The sequence below is a fragment of the Aureobasidium namibiae genome (genome assembly GCF_000721765.1).
Source record: "Aureobasidium namibiae CBS 147.97 unplaced genomic scaffold scaffold_10, whole genome shotgun sequence".
NCBI classification, from domain to species: Eukaryota; Fungi; Ascomycota; class Dothideomycetes; order Dothideales; family Saccotheciaceae; genus Aureobasidium; species Aureobasidium namibiae.
The window spans coordinates 586480-610577 of NW_013581199.1; the positions used below are offsets into that span (position 1 = coordinate 586480).

General features: G+C 50.3%; 8 protein-coding genes across 8 annotated transcripts; 5 read left to right on the top strand and 3 right to left on the bottom strand.

The window, feature by feature from the left end:
• Positions 1 to 233: 233 nt before the first annotated feature.
• On the top strand, positions 234 to 1124 carry M436DRAFT_73487 (NAD(P)-binding protein; the record flags this gene model as incomplete). The annotated part of the gene is made up of 1 exon (XM_013571389.1): positions 234 to 1124. One exon carries the CDS (start codon positions 234 to 236, stop codon positions 1122 to 1124), a length of 891 nt encoding a protein of 296 aa, XP_013426843.1.
• A 623-nt stretch (positions 1125 to 1747) lies between these two features.
• M436DRAFT_64530 (uncharacterized protein) lies at positions 1748 to 3674 on the top strand (the record flags this gene model as incomplete). The annotated part of the gene is made up of 4 exons (XM_013571267.1): positions 1748 to 1752; positions 2104 to 2318; positions 2400 to 3248; positions 3373 to 3674. 4 exons carry the CDS (start codon positions 1748 to 1750, stop codon positions 3672 to 3674), a joined length of 1371 nt encoding a protein of 456 aa, XP_013426721.1.
• Positions 3675 to 3801: 127 nt separating this feature from the next.
• On the bottom strand, positions 3802 to 8286 carry M436DRAFT_48641 (P-loop containing nucleoside triphosphate hydrolase protein; the record flags this gene model as incomplete). The annotated part of the gene is made up of 4 exons (XM_013571163.1): positions 3802 to 4835; positions 4885 to 6272; positions 6324 to 7999; positions 8086 to 8286. 4 exons carry the CDS (start codon positions 8284 to 8286, stop codon positions 3802 to 3804), a joined length of 4299 nt encoding a protein of 1432 aa, XP_013426617.1.
• A 1030-nt stretch (positions 8287 to 9316) lies between these two features.
• On the top strand, positions 9317 to 10610 carry M436DRAFT_64532 (uncharacterized protein; the record flags this gene model as incomplete). The annotated part of the gene is made up of 3 exons (XM_013571268.1): positions 9317 to 9323; positions 9388 to 9888; positions 10066 to 10610. 3 exons carry the CDS (start codon positions 9317 to 9319, stop codon positions 10608 to 10610), a joined length of 1053 nt encoding a protein of 350 aa, XP_013426722.1.
• A 112-nt stretch (positions 10611 to 10722) lies between these two features.
• On the bottom strand, positions 10723 to 11709 carry M436DRAFT_48702 (pyrroline-5-carboxylate reductase; the record flags this gene model as incomplete). Its single annotated transcript, XM_013571176.1, has 2 exons — positions 10723 to 11615; positions 11667 to 11709. The coding sequence occupies 2 exons, from the start codon at positions 11707 to 11709 to the stop codon at positions 10723 to 10725; spliced, it is 936 nt and encodes a 311-aa protein (XP_013426630.1).
• A 509-nt stretch (positions 11710 to 12218) lies between these two features.
• On the top strand, positions 12219 to 12914 carry M436DRAFT_73490 (CTD kinase subunit gamma; the record flags this gene model as incomplete). The annotated part of the gene is made up of 1 exon (XM_013571390.1): positions 12219 to 12914. The coding sequence occupies one exon, from the start codon at positions 12219 to 12221 to the stop codon at positions 12912 to 12914; it is 696 nt and encodes a 231-aa protein (XP_013426844.1).
• Positions 12915 to 14947: 2033 nt separating this feature from the next.
• On the bottom strand, positions 14948 to 16774 carry M436DRAFT_82641 (uncharacterized protein; the record flags this gene model as incomplete). Its single annotated transcript, XM_013571391.1, has 2 exons — positions 14948 to 16701; positions 16753 to 16774. 2 exons carry the CDS (start codon positions 16772 to 16774, stop codon positions 14948 to 14950), a joined length of 1776 nt encoding a protein of 591 aa, XP_013426845.1.
• A 2572-nt stretch (positions 16775 to 19346) lies between these two features.
• Positions 19347 to 21713, top strand: M436DRAFT_47947 (oligopeptide transporter; the record flags this gene model as incomplete). The annotated part of the gene is made up of 3 exons (XM_013571051.1): positions 19347 to 19376; positions 19435 to 21437; positions 21494 to 21713. 3 exons carry the CDS (start codon positions 19347 to 19349, stop codon positions 21711 to 21713), a joined length of 2253 nt encoding a protein of 750 aa, XP_013426505.1.
• Between the last annotated feature and the right edge of the window lie 2385 nt (positions 21714 to 24098).

Below are 24098 nucleotides of genomic sequence, written 5' to 3' on the forward strand. Positions count from 1 at the left end.
TTCACTCATGCCAAGACTTGAACCAAGCTCAATCGTCCATCTGCTTCTGCTCTTGCCCATCTTGCTGAACATCACCAACTCGATTTCACGTTGATCAATGTGAGAAGCCATCACTCCATGTAGTTTCACGTACTAGGCTAAGTGTTTTGTTAGTTCTCTTTTCCCGTGTACCTGAATCTCCTTTCGAAATAGATTTTCGGTCTTTCACTTCTGTGTGATACCTTCGGTAAAGCATGTCTAATCGCATCTTTTCCTCGACATCATCAAAATTCAATGTAGCAAGAGTCCTACCGAAGTCGTCATTGAACCCTACACAAACTCGATCCCTGAAACTCTTTGCCTCCTCAAAACACGCTCTTCGCAGATCCACCTGTCTGATTACCGGAGCCTCTCGCGGCATAGGTCGTGCTATCGCGGTCGCATTTGCACGCGAAGGTGCTGGCTGTCTCCTTGTTGGCCGTGATGAGTCAGCTCTGAAGGAAACATATGAGCTCTGCACTTCTGCCCGCGGCTCAGTCGGCCGCAGCCATTTTGTTCTCACAGGCGACATCAACGACTCAACCTTCTGGTCTACTCTGGAAAAAGATCCCTGCTGGAAACATGAGAACGGCAGACTAGATGTTCTAGTCAACGCGGCCGGTATCTCGCATTCAAGTTTGCTGCTACGCACCACACAAGCCAAGGTGGACGACATCCTAAACACGAATTTGAGTGCCGCTATCCAGGCTTCCAGATTTGCAACCAAGAAGATGCTGAAAAACTCTGCCGAGGCCGCTAGCGGAGCCGGACATATCTTGAACATCTCATCGCTGCTTGCGACGCATGGCGGTGCAGGAAGTGTGGCCTACGCAGCCTCAAAAGCAGGTGTCTTGGGACTTACTCGGTCGCTAGCTGCGGAACTGGGTACCAGAGGTATCAGAGTCAATGCTATTTGTCCAGGGTATGTGGAAACCGATATGACAAGAGCGATGCCATATACCGCAAGAGATGCTGCTCTTGCAAAAATTCCAGCTGGCAGATTCGGCACGGTTGATGAGATCGCTGATGCGGCAGTGTTTCTGTGTGGGAATCAGTATGCGAATAACACCGTGCTGAATCTTGATGGTGGATTGAGTGCTGTATAGATATCTTATCAACATTTACTTTTAGATGAATATGAGCGTACAGCTCATCAAGCAACAACCGTGAAATTGTGCTTATTCTTTGTCGGATAAAATCGAATCTTCTTCCGGTAGCAGTGACTTCCTCGTAGCCTTGTTTTGCCTAATCTTATGTGCGTAATGTTCATCAAGCAGCCGATCTCCAAACGACATGTACTCCTTCGTTGCTTCCGCATTTCCGCATACCGCGTTTCAAATTGCGACGCCCTTGCCGCAAACACCCCACCCAGAACCACAACCTGTCCAACAGACTATCGCCTCCGTCCGTCTTCCGCAATCAGACACTGCGACTACTATCGAATGTCAGCTTCTACAAATCTCGAAGGGTTCCCGCTGGAAGTCTGGCTACGAATTCTGGATTACAGCACACCCAGCGTCCACAGAGCACTTTACCGGCTGCCGAGCCCTTTCCACCAGTTAATACGCAAGAGGACCTATCATACATTAGTCTTTGGCAACCAGGTCTATCTGGGCTGCACAAAGGAAACCGCTCATGATGGCACTTAGTGTCGTGACCTGAGACTATTTTACAAGTTACACAAGGACCGTGATGACTGGAAACCATATGTTCGCAGGGTGTACATACAATGCCGTAAGTCAGCGTCCATTATTCCTGATCAGTGTGCTCGCAGACAGAGTCTTGCCGGGCTTCGCAACAGTGCATCGTCTTCTCCCAGACTCCACATGCACAAGAAATGCACATTTCTTTTGGTAAATAGAAAGCATTCACCAGAAGTCGCAATACCGGCGGCTCTTCATGGACTTCGCTACCATCTAGACGGAGATGTGCATTGTGATGACTCGCTCCGCCGCTGGCTTCGGCTGAGTATCGTTGTTGGAGCGGGGTGGAAACCACATACTCTAGCACATTGGAAAGAACTATCGGAGAAAGGCAAGGGTCCCGCTGACTCAACACAGTAGACACCGATGGCACGAAAAACAGGATCTATGACGGGGATGCGTCCATGTTCCCCAAGATAGCCTCACTCTTTAGGAACGACGCCTCTAGCTTCACCAATCTGGAGTTCTTCCACACGACACTGCCATATATGCAGGGCACGTTCTGGGATGATGACAATCCCGACTATGATACGTCTAGTGACGACAGTCCCACGGACGAAGACGATGAGAGGTCCAATAAGCGTCTTCCAAGCTGTGGTATCACCTCGATGTCCTTGGCCATGCAAGACGATCAGGGGATCGAGTATGAATGACTAGACCGACTTTCTAGCATCATAGAGGAAGCACCGAAACTTCGTTTCCTGGAACTCAGAGATTGGAGTACGACAGACGACCCTACTCTGGAAGAACATTTTCTTGACGGCCCAAGGATCTGGAGTCCAACTCATCTCAGTCTTTTGGATTGTGGACCCCTCACTGATGGTGTAGGTAATCTTCTTCGAAGGTTCAAGGATCTTCAAAGCCTGAGGATTACATCCGGGTTGGTACCTAACAGCAAGCGAGACTTTATGTATGACCCTATCCACATACACGCGGCTGTAGCTTCGATCGCAGACGTTGAACATACTCTGGAGGAGCTCGAGTTTGATCCCGGACCATGCGAGCAATGGGGTCGCGGTTCGTTATATTATGGCAATGAGTTTTATCAGTCCTCCGCCTTTCTATACTTCCGCAAGTTGCGACGCCTGCAAGCACCTCTGGAGATGTTTTCACAGGCTACGGGAAAGATGCTCCGCGACGACCAATCCCATAACTTTTACACCAACTTCCCACAATCGCTCGAGAAGCTCACACTGGTTGTCACATGCAGAGAGCCCTTCCATCAAGCGCTCGAGGGTAGTCACATCCTATCCAGTGATCAGGTTGTCCTTGAGGATCGTATCGTGAACATCAGCGAGCTTGATTGTGAGACTGAAACATACGAAAAGGCTCACGAGTTGTTTGGGGAGCTATCACGACCGATTGTCCAAAAGGATCGCCGACTACCTGTTCTTCGAGAGCTCCATTTGATTAGGGATCCCTGTCAATGGCTTTTTTGCGAACACGTCAAGCAAGATATACGACTGTTGGAGTACGCTGGTATAGCCGTATACGTGCACGATAGAAAGATCGAAGGTCCTGCTCAGAGTAACTATAAACGCGTGGTCTCCGAGCTGTAACGGGTACGGTTGGAAAGAAAGCAAAGGCTGCTAAACCCACTTCTTCAGAAGAAAAATCAGATTTATGAATTGAACGAACGACCAGGGACTAGCCTTGGAACGATCAAGAGAGGACATACACGATATTATCTTGAGAGACTCAAAACACAGACCCAAAGCTTTGCATTTGCAACTCAAAATCGAACTTTCGTCTCGCATCAGGCTGCCGAATATACTCTCTAGCAAAGATGCTATAACGCTTGCGTCGGCTGTTGGAACACAGAGTGGTTTTGAGAAACAGTACGCTGTCGACCGAGGCACAACTCACGCTCTCGAGAGATACACCTCTGATCCGCAGACTTTCATGCATTACGACAACTATGATGTGGCCCAAGAGATTTACGGCACGAAATGAGTGTGGAAATCGCAAACTTCCCGTGACACATAACCCAAATTTGTACTGCCATCAATATCATCATCAATATCATCATAAGCCATCACCACTCCCACGATGTGGTCTTTACCCTCAACACTCAGATCCACTAGCTAGCAGCCCTAAGCAACTCCCCAAACAAGCTACCTTGTCTCTTCATCAACTCCCCGGGCACACCCATCTCCGCCACCCTCCCACCCTCCAAAACAACCACAACATCAAAATCCACAATCGTCTGCAAGTGATGCGCAATAGCAATGACAGTTTTACCTTCAAACTCTTCTCTGAGCAATTTCTGCACTGTAGCTTCGGTCTCATGATCCAAACCTGAAGTTGCTTCGTCAACCAGCACGATAGAGCCAGAGGACAAAATCGCGCGTGCCATGGCGAAGAGTTGGGTTTGCCCTTTTGTAAGCATGTCGTCGGGGTTAAGCTGGACGTCTAGAGGTGTGTTCCAGGTCGAGCCTTCTGCTTGAGCTAGGGTTTCGAATTTTGCGAGTAGGCCTACGCGGGAGAGTGCAGCTAGCATTTTTGCATCGCTGCGTTTGGTATCTGTGCTGCGTAAAGACAGATTCTCGCGTACAGTACCGGTGCTAAAGTAGGGATCTTGAGGTAACGCGATCATCTTTGAGCGCAGCAGTTCTTGAGATACGGTTGTGATGTCCACACCGTCGATCTTCAGGGTGCCGCTGCTGATGTGCAAGAGACCGAAGACGGCGGATGCGAGGGAGGACTTGCCGCTGCCTGTGCGGCCGCAGATGGCAATCTTTTGGCCGTGCTTGATGTCTAGGTTGATGCCTTTGATTGTGGATGGTGCGGTGTCGGAGTATGATGCTTCGAGGTTTGTGATGGAGATGTCGCCTTTGGCCATCCAGTCGGTAGGAGGGTTGACTTCGCCTTGCTCTTCTTCTGGTGTATCCTCGATGAACTCTTTCATGCGAGCAATGGCCCCCATACTGGTTTCCAACTGTGTCCAGGCTACTACGAGCATCTCGAGAATAGGTCCAATGTCCATGATGTTGATCAATGCTAGAGCAACATAACCAGCATCACTGCTCGACCTTAGTTTTACGACTATAGCCATTGTCACGGTTGCCAGACCGGCGACTACAAGATTCAGAACCAAAGAGAGCCAATTTTGTACTATTCAGATGTCAGTGTATATGTTTTGTTCAGTGTAGTGATAACTTACCTGATTCGAGAAGATAATAAGGCGTCTGGCTGTTCTCCAACAGTCTTTTGTTCTTCTCTCTGTACGCTTTGGTCCAGCCAAATGTCTTGATAGTTGCAACACCAGTCACTGTCTCCAGGAAGTGCGTGCATAGAGGAGCCTTTGCCTCGAGATCCATGATTCGCAATTGCTTGCCAGTACGCAGATAGATGTTCTGGATAATCCAGAAGACAGGCACAAGAATCGGCAAAGTCGCAGCGATGAACGGTGTAGCCACAATAATGATAGCCGTCATGGCGATGACCTCAGTGATACCTGCCATAACGTTGAGCAGAGCACCAGACAGCTGCATGTCAATGATCGAAATGTCCTGACTGAATCTGTTGGCTATACTTCCAGTCTCTTTGCCTCCCCAAGCAGAGTAGCGGATCTTGACCAGCGCCGTGAACTGCTTGATGTGCAGATATATGCTGGACTGTGGGAACAGATACATGAAGCCGAGGTAGAGAAGCCCGAAAACAACGAGGACAAAGACCACAGTGATGGCAGCCAAAATACCCACCCATTTTCCGAGTTCGGATGAGCTTGTTGCTTCGGCGGCCGCCCACCACTTCAATACGAGCTGTTGCACGCATTGCAACACAGAAAATGCTACGATAAGAAGTGTAAAGGAAGAGAAACTGATCGTGTTGAAAGAGCTGAAGTAGGACTTGTACAAGTGCCAGTTGGACTGAGTCTTGACGGTCGTAGAAGAAACACTGGACGATCGTGAAGACTTGAGCGGGAGTTCGGCGGGGCTTGCGTTGTCGATATCTTCTTCGTCGTCCTCCTGATGGGTCCGGCCAGCGTGCTCACGTATGAACGATGCAGGAGCTTTGTCAGGAGAACCCTGGTAAGCCAGCTTACCGTCCTCAACCACGAGTACCGTGTCAGCGTAGCGCAACCAACCAATCGCGTGAGTGGCGAGGACGGTCGTCACTTCGAGCTTTCGCAGAATTCCTCGAGGACCTAGGACACGATTGAAGACAAGCCGCTCTGTTTGAGTGTCCAGGCCAGAAAGTACGTCGTCGAGTAGAACTAGTGATCTTCGAGAGTAGACTGTTCGTGCCAGACTGATACGGTTTTTCTGACCGCCGCTCAGACTTGTGCCATCGTTTCCGACGCGAGTGTCGATACCATCTGGAAGCTCCTGGAAGTCTTGATCAAGTCCACAGGTCCAGCATACCTTTGTCAGCCAAGCGTCGTCGGCGACGTCAGCCCCTACGATGTTCTCTCTGATAGTGCCATTCCAGAGCCAAGGATTTTGGCTGCAATACGCAATCTCGTCGTCTGCGACAGTTATAGAGCCAGAACTGATACTGACTTCGCCTAGGAGAGCTTTGAGCAGAGTTGATTTGCCCGAGCCAACGCTTTAAAATATGTCAGCCAAGTTCTCGAATGATGACAGTCGTGTAACTCACCTGCCAACCACCATGTTGAGCGTGTTGCGAGGCAAATTGAGCTCAATGTTCCTCAAGATAGTCTTGTCCCCAGCAAAACCACAGCTTAGGTCCCGCACTTGCGCAATTTCATGCATTTCTGAGACCGACATACCCGTCTTAGTATTACGTTCGTGTGCCATGGCCTCTGAATCTACTGTACGCTCATCTGTGTGGTCTTTTGTGACGAGATATTCTTGAATCCTGGCAAGTGCAGCAAAAACCTGCAGTAGCATGGGTAGAAACTGAATAGTCAATAGAAGTGGGTTGGTGAACAGTTTCAGCACAGCCAATGACGTGAAGAGTGTTGCGTTAGTCAAAGGTTCTCCTGTAAAATGAGTCTTGATCGCGAACGCTCCATACATGACAAGAGTAGCTCCTTGGAAGTTGGTAAGTGAGATGACCAGATTGATCATAGCTGACAGACGGATTGCTTTTTGGGCGCGGACTTCCTTCTCGCGCAGTTTGTTGCCTTTGTCGAGGACTGATGGGCCCACGCCAAGTAATTTGATGTTCTTCATGGATCCGATGACACTAGTGATGTAGGAGACACGCTGCTGTGTTGCAGCGAGCCAGAGCTTCGATTTCGGCGCAATCTTCTTGCCATTCAGGGAACAGACTGTAATGAAAACCGCAAGCAATATGAGTGGGGCAAGGAAAGGGAGCCCAACTTGGCTGTAAAGAAGTCCAAGAGCGATGATAATTGAGACACCGCAGGCCCAGAACTCGTGCATCGGCCTGATACCAGTAAGTGTCTTTTCGACATCAACATTCATCAGCATGAGAGGATTTGAGTTGGTATCAACTCTAGAACGTAAGGCTTTATCATGGATCAGACTGATCAGACAACCTCGAAGTTTTGTCTGGAAACGCGCGACCGACTGCCAGTACCAACTTTGGAAGGTTGCGATGGCGATATACACGATTGCTGTGGCAAGCACAAGCAATACACCCTCTTCTGTTCCGCCTTTTGCAGGATTGTCGATGTAGTCGACGAAGCGCAAGATCAGATATGGTTGGCAGAATTGTATTGCGAGCATCAGTAGACGAGGAATGATTGGAAACAACATGTCGTATCCGATAGCGCTGAGGATGATACGGACCATGCTGACCTTGGGATTCTTTGTAGTGTGTCTGCGCCACTCAAGACGGAATCGACGTCGCGGATCGGTGGATGACAGATCCTCGTCCATCTTGTCGAGATCAGTAGGTGCAAGCACAGAAGTGTATCCTCGTTTGAATGTGCTGTTCAGCCACCAGAAAAGCCGTTGACTGAACACATCGTTGGTGTCTTGAGGGCTACGCTTCTGACGTTGTAACAGTATAGACTCTTTGCTCACGCTTTCCACAGCAAGGAATATAGCGCAAGCAACGATCTGGCCGATGCCTAGACCTCTCATAGTTGTGTCGTCATTGCGAAGCCAAAGCGAGCGAAGGTGTACGGCTTGTACTACCAGGGCGACCATCAGGTAGAGTTGAAGCAGGGCACTCGGCCTGATGGATCGTGTGTGTTCCCATTGTGATAGAATGGCAGCTGTAATCGATGCCAGGAATGAGAAGACTTCCGCGGGTATCTCTGCTGATGGTGCATGTGGTCGCAAACAACCTCTGATGAGGACTGCTAGGCTCAGACCGACAAATGAAATGGAAGAGACCTGCTTGACTGGTCAGCCTGATCATGGAATGACCGATACCTCGGAACGTGTAGTCGGAAGGGAGAATATGATGGGTATCAAGAACTCACTGACTTGGTCCACCAGAGAACAGTAGGCGACATGACTTTGCGGCTTCGTCCCCATGTCCTCCTCAGTCTGATGGGAGCCATGAATAGCAAACATGCAGCCGGTATGAGGATCAAGACATAGTCTTCGAGACCCAATGTCAGATCAGGACGTCCACCATGACAGACACCTGCCGTGGTGTCATCACAATTTTGCAACGACATGGCAAGGTTGTGGAAGGATAAGTTAAGGAATATGACCGAGAAGCAGAGTGCCCAGCTGGAGGCAATATGAATCGCGAACGAGATAGACTTGTATTGAGACTATTGTGGTCAACCAGCACCTACATCGTTATATGTGAAGCGTAGATTTATCTGACTGCCTAAGGTCGGCAGGCCTGCTTTTTCTTATCGTTCGACAGCGATGATCAAATGCGCTTCAAAGTACGGCTATGACTCCCGAATGTGGCAGCCTACCATCGTGGACGATCGTATTGATGGCTTGCCAAGGAAGGATTCTCGTTGTAAATTCTGCGCTTGTACCGGTACAAGCTCAAATTTCCTATGACAGGAAGCAGTGTAAGAGCATCTTTGTAGAGTTATCACAGCGGCGCTCATGCTTGGAGAAGCCCTCGTTCATTCGTTCCTCGACCGGCAGGAATGGCGGTGTATCGAGCGAGCATGCAAGTTTTGGTGGCCGACTCGTCGAAGCACAATGGAAGGCAGAAGCTTCGGTGACTCCAGGCCACAAAGCTTGAGTTGCTCCTGCCTAATTTGGTTTATGGTGCAATTATCATCGAACTGCTGAATTTCTAATTGGTTTCTGAGACCGAGATCTCGAAGTGATGACTCTGCTACTTGTTCGAGAACCAGCAATATACAAGGACTGCAGGGCGTCTACGTTCGTGTTTACGTTACAGAGCTTCAACCTTAGGACCCCTATGGGCGAAGCAACGTCTCAAGCTACCGTGAGCTGTTCGTGGCAGCTACATTCTCATCGATACTATGATTTTACCGCGAGTTCAACTTGCTCCTTGAGGTACAATCTCCAAAGTCCTCAGCTTCTCGCAAAAGAACATTTCGTCCATGTTGAAGAATGTGACAGGGTCGTCTTCGTGGTGAAGATGTAAGCACAGACCATTTCAAGAACGCGGGGTGAGATCTCCGTCCGCTGAGCGGCGGCCTCTATCAAAAAATAAATCCAGCGACCATCAAAGTCATTTCTTCTCACATCACATCACAAAAAAACATCAAAATGTCGCGTAAGCAATCTTCAGAACCTTGCAAACACATGAGAAAACAGACCAGCTGCTCACACACTTCCAGCATCACGAGCAGAAGACGTGGAAGACGACGACCCAGTCATCGCAGAATACAACGTCTTCATCACCCCCCGCCAACTCGAGCAAATTTACCTCTTGCAATACCCAAACCGCAACCGCAGTCAAGCCTACAACGACCGTAATGGTGCACGCCCCACAGACTTCCGCCTCAAACCCCAAGCCGGCTTCATGGAAATGGATATTGGCATGAACCCCAGTGCAAACTTCAACAAATTCCAAAGTCTGGTCTGGGGAGAGGCGATTCGAAAGGCAAAGGGTAATGGCGGTAGTGGCACTTTTGGTGCTGCGGCGGGCTTCGCGCCGACGAAAGGTGGGAAGGGGAGGGGTAAGCACGAGGGTGGTGAGATGAGTGTTGATCAGGGATTGTCGAGGTTTCAGGAGGCTGTCAATAGGGATGCGGTCTTTCAGAAGCAGACGCTGGGAGGGCAGATTCTGCAGGATGAAGCGGGCAATCCGAATTATATGTTGGGTGCCTTCCGCGGTGGTAAGTTTTGCCTCTTTGCCTCTGCTTTTCCTTTTCTTTCTTTCTTCTCATCGATTTTCCTTCCATCCTACCACACCTCTGCTCGCCAATTTCCATCCACGCAACATCACAAATTTTACAAGAAAGAGAGCAATTTCTCCTTTCCCCCCAAACACAACCACCTAACCAAATCTCCAGACGAACTCCACCTCACACGCGTGGACGGCGTAGTCCAAATGCGCCCCCAATTCCACCACGTCGACGCAATAACCCACGCCGAAACCGCCGCCCGCCGCACCGAAGCAGCAGAAAACAGCTCTGGCGGTCCCGGCGCCACCTCCGCCTCCACCCAAAAACAACCCCAAGCCTTAGCTCTCGCTCAAACCTACAAGGACAACCGCGACGTCGAAAACCTGGAGGCTCTGCGCGCCAAAAACTTGTTGCTGATTGCTGCAGAGGAGAAGTGGACGAAATTGGAGTACTTTGATGAGGATGAGGAGGCGAGTTATGAGACGTATCATTCTAGGCTTTTCCATGGCGATACCAAAGAGGCCAAGCATTTGAAGAGTCAGATGAAGAATGAGGAGTATTTGGATGCGATTTCGGCGCCCAGAGTGGATCCGAGTGGCAGGAAGAAGAAGAGGCCGTTGACTAAGAAGCAGATGGAGAGGATTGAGGCTGCCGAGGATGATGTCGAAGGTGCTGGAGAAATGGGCGGAGAGGTTGAAGTTGAGATGAGCTGAGATGGAGCAGGTCAATATATTGCACGGCTGGCGGACGTTGGAGCGACAGTTGCAAGTCGTATACAAGGGGTATCTCGAAAAAGTCTAGCATCCGAACGAAAGCACTTCCCCCTCAATGTCTGGTTCCATTGACATTCTTCGCGCCACTGCCCAGCAGACTAGCAACAACAGTAGCCTCTCTGACAGCTCTCGACACATGGCTCCTGACAGCTCCATCCTCTAGCGCGAGCAGACCTCCAATAGTACAGCCACCAGGTGTCGACACCTTCTCTCTCAAGATAGCGGGATGTTCTCCATCTTGCACCAATCCTGTAGTACCTCTCATGACCTGTGCAGCCATAAGATTTGCCTCTGCTCTAGGAATACCCATGGCCACACCGCCATCTGCAAGAGCCTCCATGATCAGAGCCGCAAACGCAGGACCAGAGCCACAGAGAGCAGTACATGCATCCATGTTCTTGGGCTCAATCTCGACAACCTTGCCAATACGCGACATCATCCAATGAACGAGATTCTTGGTATCAGTGGGCAGTGGAGGAGTCGATTGATTGATGACCGTCATGCTCTCGCGCACCTTTGAAGCAGTATTGGGCATGGTACGCACGATCGTGATCTTCTCTCTGACCTCCTCATGCGATAAACCAGGGTATAGCAGATCTTCCAATTGAGCTTCGGGAACCCCAGCAAGAATACTGATGAGCAATTTGCCCTCGAGGGCTTCACGCACACCCTCTGCTTGCAGCACATCCTTGACGTAGAAGGGTTTGCAGGCCAGCAAAATCACATCTGCTTCTTTCATGGCGCGCACGTTATCGGATTGGATGACATTGAGGTTGGCATTGTATTTTTGCAGCTCGTTCTTGATGCGCGAGGCACTACGATCGCTGCGGCATGTGGCATTGAAGCGGTTTGGAAGACGGGGAGGCAAGTTCTGTTCTTGTTCAGAGGATTGGGAGGAGTTGAGGGAGTCCATGATGCCGCCTAGGATTGCGATACCCATGGTACCTGTGAGGATTTAGTGACAGTCACAGTACTTTTTGCTGTGAGTGAAGGTACCGCATCCAATGACGGACAGAGTGAGGCCATTGTCGGAAGCCATTGTGAAGTTGTTGCAGTGAACAGACGTTATCAGTGAAAGTGTTGAGTGAATTCAAGAGTGAGAGCTGCCAGAGTGACTGCCCCGCCAAAGCTCCCGCTCCGCTGTCGCTCAACGCTGTCGGATCTTATCTCTCGGATCTATCCGGCTCTAACGACCACACCAACCACAATGGATCTCGGCAAGCAGTCTGCCGAGCTGCAGCAACTGCGGCAGCACCACCACCACGTCGTCGACGACAACAACAAGGCTCCTCTGCCCCCTCTCCACGCTGCGCCCCGCCTCCGTCCCAAGGTCGACCTGCCTCTCTTCCCTGCAAGCGCCGAGGAGGTCTTGTATCTTGGCCTCTCCCTGCGCACCTGCCTCCTCGCCGAGCAACGTTCGCAAGGCACCAAGCAAACCACTCCTGCCGCACCGTCCACTGAAGGCCCCAGATCCCTCTCTCACACCATCCAATTCCATCAACTCCTTCGCCCTCTCCGACCTGCTCCTCCTCCTCCAACTCTTCCACCATGGATCCCTTCGAGGTCCGCATGCGCTTCAACAGCCAGTTGCAGCACCTCAATGCCTCAGTCACCTCTGCACAAAAAGCCGCCCTCTGGGCAATAAAATACCGCGAATGGGACGAAGATCTGCACTCCTGCATCCTTGAAAACCTCGAACGCAACTCCCTCAACAACCGCGCCAACATCTTTTACTTCTTCGAAACCCTCTGCGATGTCGCTTCCGCAGCCAACCACGTCGAGTTTGTGCGCATGATGGAACGAGATATTCTGCGCATTGTGGATTTGGTGGCGCCTGAAGATGGTAGTGGAGCCGCCAACGTCAAGGTCGTGCGCAAAGTCCTCAGAAACCTCGCTGGAAAGAAATACTTGCAAGCACAGACTGTGGAGGAATTGGAAGACTGCATCAAAGATCGCGACAACATTGGTGGTATGGCAGGCACCGCTAGCCCCGAGGAAGCACAACGTCACAGCAATGGAAACGTCAGAGTGGAAAAGAGGCAAGCAGAACAAAGAATCGAGGAAGATCGTGAGCGCCACAAGAGACTTAGAGAGGGCATTTGGGCGGTGAATGAAGATGAGCTCGACAAGGTCTGGTTGGAGGCTGTGGATGTGCTGCAGGATGATCATCGCACTGCTACCGAGGAAGACACAGAGCGTGTGCAGTATGCCGGCCTTCATCGCACTGAGCTGCTCATGACATGATGGAAGACCAGAGATGAGAGAAGGAAGTTTCGTTTTTTTTACACCCAACCCCGTTACAGAGATACCCCCATTGCCCCCAAAGAATTTCAGTTTTCCATTGTCCTCCCCTCAAACTGCTTCCACAACATTCAAGTAGGGAAATGCACGATAGAATTGCATCTATCGTCGTTGGTGCAGTAACAGCCCGTTACTATCTTTTGTTCTACTGGATAGGCTCCAGTGCTCCATCTCATCCGTGAAACTCGACCGCTACCTCTGACCCCTTCAACTCTAGAAGCGATACGCACCGGTGACTAACCCGTTCGAGGTACCTCGATGTCATGGATGAACAAGTGGTACCGTTCATCAAAATGACTGCTCTTTCAACCCGCTTTTGAACGATCGTTCTCCAACTATTCTGTCTTACGAGACCATCACCGGCGCATGGCAACAATTTCATACTTGTGAACTAGAGCATTAAAACCCCCAGATCACAACTCTCTCAGCCAAGTATGAAATTGCTCACAGCTGCATGAAGAACGGTGACCGGACTGTCTTCCCTCCCCTTCATCTTCTGTGCTTGGTCTCCGTTCAACGTCCACTGGGTCGCTCGAGATGCTACGAGCATTACTCTGCATGGCTCAGGGGTCGTAGGCCAGGTACAGCGCTACACTCGAGAAAGCGATCAGGTATGTGATCTCCTTGTGCTTTCATCACGGATGCACATCCATCGCAACCGACCGAGACCTCTCCACAGATATATTCCCGTGCAGTCGACAAAGATCGGAGAACGAGGGCAAGATCAAAGGACCATGGACCTGATCATGATCTCCCCCGGAGCAGACTCGACAAGGGCACTCACGACTATGGATATGGTATTGATGGACCCCGTGGACCGAATGGTAGAGACGACATCTTTTGACGAAACGAGGGCCACGAGAATCTCGGTAGTAGCGTATACATACTCCTTGCTTGGTTTCCTTTATGTACGGTTACTGTAGTCAACAAGGTATGTCATTGAGAATGTTTCATGCCATTGAGAATGTTTCATGCCATCTCGCTATGTAAATCGACACTCGCGTATTCGTTCGATATACTGACATCGTGTGAGGGGAAGGAATGTCACTTGGAGTCCTCGGCTACAAGTCATAAATCTCAATGATCCGAGCTGTTGTGCATATTATTGATTTCTCAATGGGTAAGAAAGACTTTGATGCCGAAGCTCTGGACTTTGAACTCAACCAAGCTGCAAACGTGGCTCACGACGAACTGAAGCTTTCTGTGACTGCTGCCCTCGCCGATAATCATGCTGTTGTATAGACGCTTAGCTCATGCGCTACAAAGAGAGCAGGAGCAATCAGGTCCGTGTTCTTCCCCGCGAGTGTCTGTCAGCTAAGACGGGTTGAATCATTTTACATCTGCCGCTAATCAGTGTCTGGTATCAGTTGAAGAATGGATGTGTCGGCTGACAAGAGAAAGATTGTGAGACCGTAGAGGTTATTGACCCGATTGTTCTCTCTCTTGAGCAGAAACAAAAATTCTCAAACATCGTCCGTCCTACACCCAGCCACGAGCTGGTCGTAAAGATTGTCCATCTCGTATTGGTAGCTCTGAGATGTTTCGGTGATAGCTTCGGAAGTTCTTGCTTCCCTTGATTCTGTTATGTTTACAAATCTAGTCTTCGTAGGATATACAAGCCCTCTGCTGGTTGTAAGCGTTTCCATGCGACTGCATAGGACAAGATCTACTCGTGCCATTGTGTACTAGAGATACCAAAAACCTCACCCTGAACCGTAGGCAAAATGAGTAGAATACCGCAACGAGTAGGAATCAAACTCCATCGTGAGACAAGGGCTTGAACTTGAATTCCGTGTCCGATCTATGCGTAAGAGACTGAATGATTGTTTGGAGGCTGTGTTGGGAGCTAGTGGTCAAAGGGATAAAGCGTATCATGAGAAGGAAGGTGCCAAAGGACTTGAAGATAACAATGTTGTAGCAGTATAGAGTGAAGCGATGATCGTACAAGCATCGAACCAAGAAACCTTGGAACTCCATCATCTATGCACATCATGACCAGGCAGCTCAGCAATACCCGTGCCATCAACTTCCGTCGGATCTTGCTTCTTCACATCCGAAGACAATTCTCCAAGATGATATTTCTTCTGATCATCCGAAGGCAATTCACCAATCTTATCAGTGTGCGTACTTTCGACTTCGTAAATGGGTGAAGACATTGGCTCAACAGCCGGTTTGGGCTCATAGTCTGATTTCTGGTGCCGAGCATTGTCTTCTTCGTCAAAAGAGATGAGTGCAACATCGCCATATCCGGCCTTTGAACGGCGGCGGCGGATGTAGAAGAATATCGCTGCGGCGATGAGGGCGAGACCGGCTACTGCGCCGATGGAGATTCCGGCGATTGCTCCGCCCGAGAGGGAAGAGTCTTCGGAAGAAGAATAGCCTTGGGAGCCATCGACACCGCTTGACTGGCCGGTCTGCGATTGATTCAGTTCTCTGAGCGTCCCGTTCCAAGTCGTAAGCCACACAGGTGCATTCGGCATTTCGGCAATTGTGGTATCATCCTCTTCAATGATGACAGGTCTTGATGGGATTGTCATGTTTGGGCCTGGTGCTTGAGACAGCCATGTCGTGTTTGTCTCCCAGTTCTGCACTAGGAGCGCTGCTTGCAGGAAAGCACGACCGAGATGGTAAGGCTGACCTGCCTGAGGAACAAACGGCCTGCATGGGAAGTATCGCGTCTTCGAGGAAGTCAAAGGCGAATTGAGCTCTAGATCGAGAAGAGCAAAAGGCACGTTGATGTCTTGCTCTGTTTGAGATGGCTCGTCGCGCAGTGTGAACGTCAAATAAGCGTAACTTGTGGTGATCTCCTCGTGTAGCTGAGTGTCGTTGTCGGTATTCCATAGATATAGGCCCAAGGCATCGCTGTAAGCCACCGGGAGATACCTCGCGATTGCGTCGCAAATAGCTTGTGGTAGATACATATAAGGTACACCGGGGTTGGGCAGGACCTGAATCCCAGCAGTGTTCACCATCAGCCCATTGCTTGAGAAGCTCATACCATCCGCTCGTTCATCTCCGAAACTGACTGGGAATGGCCACACAGAACCCTCAGAGCCGATGGAAACATTGGTCAAGTGGAATGTGCTGTTTTGAGTTGTGACAGGCTTTGTTAGGCAGAGTGATCTGTCGTAGCCACCCAACACCAAGCTCGGATCAACGTTGAGACTCGGAGAACCGACCTGGAGCCCGTAGGAAAGGGATTTAATCAGCGAGTTCGACTTTGCGGTGGCTAATTGAAGGCCTTGGGTATTATTGACTCCAGTGGTATTCAGCCATGTCATGTTGTTTCCGGCACCGTTCAAGGAGAAGAAGCCAGCGTTCATGGTATATGCTTGGCCACCAGGATAATTTGAAGTCAGGTTGTGCGTCAAAGTGATTGCTTGGTCGTTCAGAGAATTCGAGTCGTTGTTAGTGCTCCAAACGATGGCTCTCTCATGTGCCCATTGCACGTCTCCCGAGACATTGAGAGGTGCAGAGACAGTCTCATCCCAAGATTTGCTATCGAACAACGGACCATCCATGTAGAGGAAAGCCGCGTGTGCTGCGGATGATGTCCACATCGGCCAGTCTCCAGATTGTACTTGATTGGGGCATGCCGAATCTTGTCGCGAACAGGCGTCCGCTGCAACGATCAAAGAGTTCTTTGTCAGAGAAGGAAGCATTGCAAACACTTGCGATGGATTGGCATCCCACGAAACGTTGAGACTATTCCAAGGACCATCAGGGCCAACTGCGACGCGTCAGTACACGGGAAAAAGCCTTCGCAAATGTATCTACTTACCCGGCGTTTCGCTCCATTTCATCACCCAAAAGTCGCTCGCGAGACATGCCTTCGTAAGAAGGCCGAGTGTGAGTATCGACAACATTTGAGCGTTTCTATGATCACAACAAAAGTTGTCGAGTTCTTCCGCAGACCTACACGCACGAAGATAGCGACAGCGCCTGGCCAGATGGAAAGAAAAATCTACGACACAAAGAGCTGCTTACCACCCCTGCTATGAAGAGCTGACTAACCATGGTCGCGCAGAAAATCAGGTTGTCAGCCGTCGAAGCACAGAACATTTTTGGCCTATTATTGTACAGAATTGAGGCAGTAATGCATGAATAGATGAATTGGTTGTTGGAGGATTCGGCAGATCAGGCTGCGCTGCGGCCTGATTCGCTGACTCGAATATGCAGCAGTGTTGGTTGGAGATGAGCCACGGGCTGTTCAAGGCTGTGTAAACCATCAGGAAAAGACTCGAGAAAAGACAAACTCGGCGCAGCAGGAAATCATCAACTTCATCTCATAGCTCCCACGAAGCGATATGGTGCCGACCACGAAAAGAGTCGCGAGAGGTTGAGTACGATCAACAAGGATTGTGATCTGCCAAGACCCGGGCGGACTAGCATATTGCCATGATCCTCTCAAACCTTGGAGGAAATCCAAAAGATACTCAAGAATATGAGGCCGCTGTGATGGTTAAATACCTACAGGTTGGAAAGAACTTCATCGACGAGCATACGATTGGTGATCACTCGGGATCACTCCACCAGCTAACAAAGATGCGGGCCAAGACGATGCTGCATAATGGCGAACATTTTGGCAAAACAAGACATGCCACAGATGCTTGACCATTAGCCGTTCTACCTATGTCCTGAGTCGACACAAGAAGTAAGCAGACATGAGATCTTGCGTGATGACAATAAATCGCGCGTGGCAGGATTGATATACATACGACATCGATAGCGATGCGACATTACACGGCATCGATTGGACATCTCTGCATGCCACTCCGCCACATCGTCAGTTTGCTGTTCGTCTGCGCAGACAGATCACAACGAGCGTCCAGGTGGATGCCAGTTTCCACGCTATTCCTGAGGGATGGCGATATACACTGGTACAAGGTAGATCAACATTCTGATCGCGGAGACCATATCACCTGAGTCACCGCGTTATATGAGAGTCAGACCTTCCTGTCTTAGGACTCTGAGCCTCGGCCGAAACAATGCCACAACGCGGGACACCATGTCGAATTCCGACATAAGGCGCAATCAGTTTCTAAGCGCGATGCAGAAGGTCAGCAGATTGCACGTAGGAACGGCTGCATCCTTCACATAGAAAACTGGTGTGTTTCTGTTGTGTCAAAGGTGACAAGCAGATTGGAACGACCTTACGGACCTGCCCGATTCGAGTGGAGGAGCCGTTTCGCGCTCCCGAACAAAGAAGGAAGCTTTCGCTTGATCTCTTGGCTCCGCGATGCCAAGAGCCGAGGCTGGCAGTTTGGCTCGTGTTTGGAAGGCACGACGAGCCTGCTTCAAGGATGGAATTATCGAATTCACATGCTTCGTGAGTTTGCGGTGCGCCTCGGACAGCTCAAGATTTGAGCGCACGACCAACCTTGTGAGCCCGCGGGTCAACTTCTTCGGGCTCTCCTTAAGTTGAAAATACATTGGTACTTTGTATACCAAGGAAAGCCGATGCAGAACTATCATCCTTCGCCATCTTAGCCATGCTTCTTATCGTGTCCGAATTGAGGAACACGAGCACCATTTGAAACCCCGTGGAGTGCGGATCGATCAGGTCGCGAGAGGATCTGTTCGTATCATCGTATGCTCTTCAGCCGACCGCCCTGTCACTGACAAGTGCACCACCCACCGGCAGCATCGGGAAACCCGCTCTACAGTCCCGCCCTCGGCCGTCTCAGGCACAGTCAAGACTCGAGAAGAAAGAGTCATCCATTTCGGACCGTACCCTGAGGGCTGGTTCACGCGAGCACCGCGAGGTTGTGCTTTGGAACCGATGAAACCTCCGGCATCTAATTTCTCTTTGCTAATATCTCTGGGGGCCAAATGTCCGTGTACAAGGGTCTGTGGGGAGACATGTGGACAATTAGCCGAGCCCGTCTATCATCTCAGGAAAGCAGTTCTCGAACGCTACTCTGTACTGTTGCGGCGATTATCACGAGCGGCCCAGCAGAATGTCCAACGGACAGTTTCCATGACTCAATTTGCACGTTGTCTATCTGCAGGCTTCGTGCTTTTTATGCGCGCGTGTGGTCCATCATCCGCCACGATGAGGTCGTATTTTACCGTATGCGGAAGGAGGTAAGAACAGATCTTCCTGCCAAGGATGGTCAACGGGGGCCAAGATCAATTTCACACCAGTCACCGGAATGCTCGCCTATCACTAACCAATATATGCAACCCGACTAGGGCCTAATGGTAGGTTCTGGCCGCCACAACAGACAGCTCAGAATGGCCCGTATCTGCGAGCTTATCACAAGCGACGGTCGTTCAGGAGCGACAGTGATCCTAAGCACTGCTGGATAAATATGCCATGCCCCCTCGTTCGTTCTTGTGGATTGTATCTGTGTTACACGAACAACATCAATCATGCCGAATGTTGTAGAGGTTCAGGCTGAGGTATGATCTCTACACCCAGTATGCCGTCGATGAACAAGTTGCTAACCAATCACCTTAGCCAATTGGCGGTGCTATTGATGTCCACGGTGAAAAGCACCAAGAGACCCTCTCCGTCAAGTCAGACGCCTTCGATGAGAAGGATCCCAACCTGGTCAAGGCCGAGGAGGATACCGACTACGATGAGGGTACCATCGCCGACCCCTTCGCACCCTACGATGATCTACCCGATGAGCGCCACTGGGTTGTCACTTTCCGTGCCATGCTTGTCGGTTGCATCTGTGGTGCTCTTGTCAACGCTTCCAACATCTATCTCGGTCTGAAGACTGGCTGGACTTTCGGTGCCTCGCTGTTTGGTGCCATCATCGGTTTCGCCGTTCTCAAGCCTCTTGCCAAGGCTCTCCCCGAGAACTTCCCTCTGTTCGGTGGATCTTTCGGTCCCCGTGAGAACAACATCGTACAGACAGCTGCCACTGCCGCTGGTGGTCTCGGTTCCGTCATGGTCTCGGGTATCCCTGCCCTGTACCAATTGAACTTGCTCAACACCCCCAAGGAGGACTTTGGCAGACTCATCTCGTTGACCATCGTCGGTGCCTACTTCGGATTCGCTTTTGCTACCCCTCTCCGCAAGTTCTTCATCATCTACGTCGCCAGAGAGCTTAACTTGATCTTCCCTACTCCTTCGGCTTGTGCCTTGACCATTCGCAGCATGCACGCAGCTGCTACCGGTGAGGCTATCGCCAAGCTGAAGATGAAGGCTTTGAGTTACTCCTTCATTGGTGCTCTTGTTCTCCGTGTCATCTCTCAGTACGCCACTGGCATTCTGTGGGACTGGCATATCTTTACCTGGTTCTTCATCTGGGGTGGCTACAACAACGCTGCCATTGATGTTGAGAACTGGGGTTGGTTCATCGAATGGACTCCTGCTTTCATTGGCTCCGGTATGCTCGTCGGTCTCAACGTCGCTTTCTCCTTCTTCGGTGGCAGTGTCCTCGCTTGGGGCATCATCGGTCCCCTCCTTGTCCGCAACGGCGTCGCTTTCGGTGTCCAGCCTTACCCTGATGACCCGAAGTGGCACAGAGTCACCTCTTTCTACTCTCTCAAGACCGCGTGGGCCAACAAGGACACTCCTAGCCCCCGTTACTGGCTCCTCTGGCCCGGTGTCTTGGCCATGATTGTCATCTCCTTCACCGAGCTCTTCCTCCAATACAAGGTCTTCTTCATCATGTTCAAGGCCATGGGCCGCGGAGCCGCCAAGGGTTTCAACGCCATGACCTCCAAGGCTGGTATGAGCGGCACCACCATCAACGTTGCTGACCAGAAGGAGGAAGATGTCATCAAGGACTCTGCTGAGGATCACGAACTCGTCAAGATCTGGATGTGGGGACCTATCCTCATTCTCAGCATCATCGCTTGCTGCATCGTTCTCGGTGTCCAGTACGACATGCCCGTTGGCATGTCTCTTCTCTCCGTCTTCCTGGCCTTCTTCTTCGCCATCCTCGCCGTTCAGTGCGCTGGTGTTACCGATGTTACTCCGTTGACTGCCGCCTCCAAGGCCTCCCAGCTTGTTCTTGGTGGAGCCACCAAGGGTGAGCACTGGATGACCGAGCACGCTCAACGCCTCAACTTGATTGGTGGTTCTCTTGCCTCCATTGGTGCCGGTCAGGCCTCTGACTTGGTCGGTGACTTCCGTGTCGGTTACCTCCTCCGTACATCTCCCTTCCAGCAATGGGTCGCTCAGGGTCTCGGCACGATCGTTGCTTGTGTCCTCGCCCCTGCCATGTTCATGCTCTTCAGCAAGGCGTACCCTTGCATTATCGACGTCGAGGCTGAGACCTGCCCCTTCGCTGCCCCCAGTGTTGGTGCTTGGCGTGCTGTTGCCGTCGCTGTTACCGACCCCGTCTTCCCCGTCCCTAAGACTTCGGGATACTTCGCCATCGCCTTTGCCATCTTCGGTGGTGCTATGGTCGTCATCCGTCACTACGCTTACACTGGCTCGTGGGAGAAGTACAAGGCTTACCACCCCAACGTCATGTGCATTGCCCTTGCTTTCGTCCTTAATGCGTAAGTTTCTCACCCTTCTCAAGTGACCTACTACACCTTACTAATTTCAATCACAGTACTGTCTACGGAACTGCCATGGTCATCGGTGCCGTCCCCGCCTACTTCTGGGCCAAGAAGAACCCCAAGTCGTTCGAAATCTACGGATTTGCCGTCGCTGGTGGTCTCATTGCTGGAGAAGGTATCGGCGGTGTCATCAACGCCGTCTTCCAGATTGCTGGCATCTCTGGACCCGACCCCTATGGCACCAACATTGCTTGCCCTGCTGACGCTTGTTAAACGCGGGGGTTCTTTGTGCAAAAAGTACAAGGATTTTATGTGTATATTGGGTTTTAGGAAGGCGATGATACCAGTTTTTGCTTTTTAGCTTCACGACGATAAGATGTGTCTAGTATGATGACATATTTATAATGTTTCTTTCATATAATGGAAAGATTTCTTCACCAACGCCCTCTTCTCCATGTAGCCTTGTGTTTCTCAGAGCCGACCATTTGTCAGGTGCCCTCTTTGTATCAACATCGAATTTGAGTAGACCGTGGCAATGCAGCAGACTTCTTCAACAATCAACATCCAGTCCCTCGAGATCACAAGAAAATTCGTACCCACCTTTGGCGCACACCTGTAGTCCGCTGTTGATGCAACGGGAGAGCAGATTTTTCGTTCTTCCAGAGCATTCACATAGGACAAAACAAAGGCTGCAAAGGTGTATGAGTTTCTTTTTCTCCCCCAGAGAATGGCTCACTAATGTTTTGCTAGAAGCCTGAAGTATGAGACAAACTCTATGGGATCAGATCTTTGATTTGTGAACATCATTATGCATCCCGACCGCGATCGTTGACAAAGCTTTGCACTGGAAGATGTAATGTTCAACATGCGCTGCTCTCTCTTGAGAGGATTCTGAAAGATGTAGTAATACAGAATGCACGATAGTTTCCGAAAACCGAGCAACGACTACCCAAGCATCGCGATCCCAGCATCTCTTTCTCTCTCTCTCTCTCCCAAAAGACTCGTCACTAGTTTTTGATGTATACTCTGCGTCTTCCACAGCCAACGCAAAAACACCACTGTGTAAGCAAAAGAGCTAGCACACTCCTCTCCACCAATGTAAGGGCATTCTCCTTTCATATAGTGTTTTGCGTACCTACCGTGAGATGACCCTAAGAGTACTGTATACAATCTCTATTTACTTCTCCATTATCCAAAAAACGTGCTTAGTGCAAACCTTGTAGCTCTGGCTAAGAAGTCTCAGATACAGTATATCATGCCACGAATTCCAGGAAGTCTCATCTTCGTTCTCATTGATTCTGTCCTACGCATTGTACATTTACATCAACACAGTCTCATGGTCGAACGACACAACTCTATTGCTTTGGCTCTCGTATCTGGCGTATCTGGATATGATTCCACTGTTACGTCAAATGCATCCACGAGCCTGAGGGGAGCAACGACTATTACAAGGGGAGTATAAGATATCCATAGATTTTGAACAATCAAACTATACCAGTCTCGTATGTTTTATTTACTGTGGAAATCTAGGATCAAGCATCGAACAGCAAGGGATTTCCTCCGGAGTTCACAATACTGATTTTCTTGTTTTCCACTCCCGGGTCGTCGTACCTGTGCTTGACCTACTCCTTGCATCAACGGAGCTTTCCTTTGGACTTGGCAGGGGAGGTGGGGGAGGTACACTTATGCTAGAGGTCGGTCTTATACCTGGTTAGACTGCTAAGACCTGACTGTGAATGGAGATACGGAAAGATTATGCCAATCGCAAGTGTAGCGAAGGTCTTTGGGTTCCCCCAGGATAATAATGGATATAAGAGCTCGGTGTGCCCCCTAAATCAAGGGTCAGGTAAATCTAACCACTGGCGCAAACTCACAACGATATTTTCGGATTTTGCATTGGTGCCTTCTCTTGTACAAGTCTTCGTATCTCGCGCCCCTAATGCCGTTGTTCCATAAGCAGGTATTGTTTCCGTTTCCATGGCTGCCGGATAACTGAACCCTTGTTCCGTTTCTTCCATCGTCGCTTCCTGTTTGACCATAGTTTTTCTGACTTCGGGGGCCCTGGCGGATCATGTTGTAGCCAGGATCCATTTCACCATAGAATGTAATACTACGTGCAAGCTCTCGACGAAGGTTACGTTCCGGTGTTTCCACTTGATCTAGTGGTTTCTTTGACTCTGCTGTCGTCGAATCGTGGATGTTGGCAGCATTTACTCTTCTGATGACTGATGGGAGGGGGTCCATATGTTTCATGTACGCGGCTGTTGCCTGAGACGCACGCTGTGGGGTGACGTTCTTTCTCATACGGGAAATTGATTCTTCTCGAGCTACCTCTGGTATGCTGAGCGGTTGTGCCATGGTCCTGTTCGACATTGACTTTATCTGCGACCGATTGATCACAACTGGGGCGTCCTTGTCATTGTCATCTGGATCTCGTGTCTGGATGCGGCTTGGTGCTACATAGAACGACGGCGTGATCGAGAAGTCGTCATGATCGTCCCAAGGGTCTCTCGTTGTTTTAACATCCGAGCTCGACCTCTTTCTCGTAACAGCTTCATCAATGGCCGATATAGGATCATTAGTGATGTTGTCGAGGCGGTTAGCTGGGAATATTCTCTTGTATGCGGGTATTGCGCCTCCAGTGTCCTCGAGCAGCTT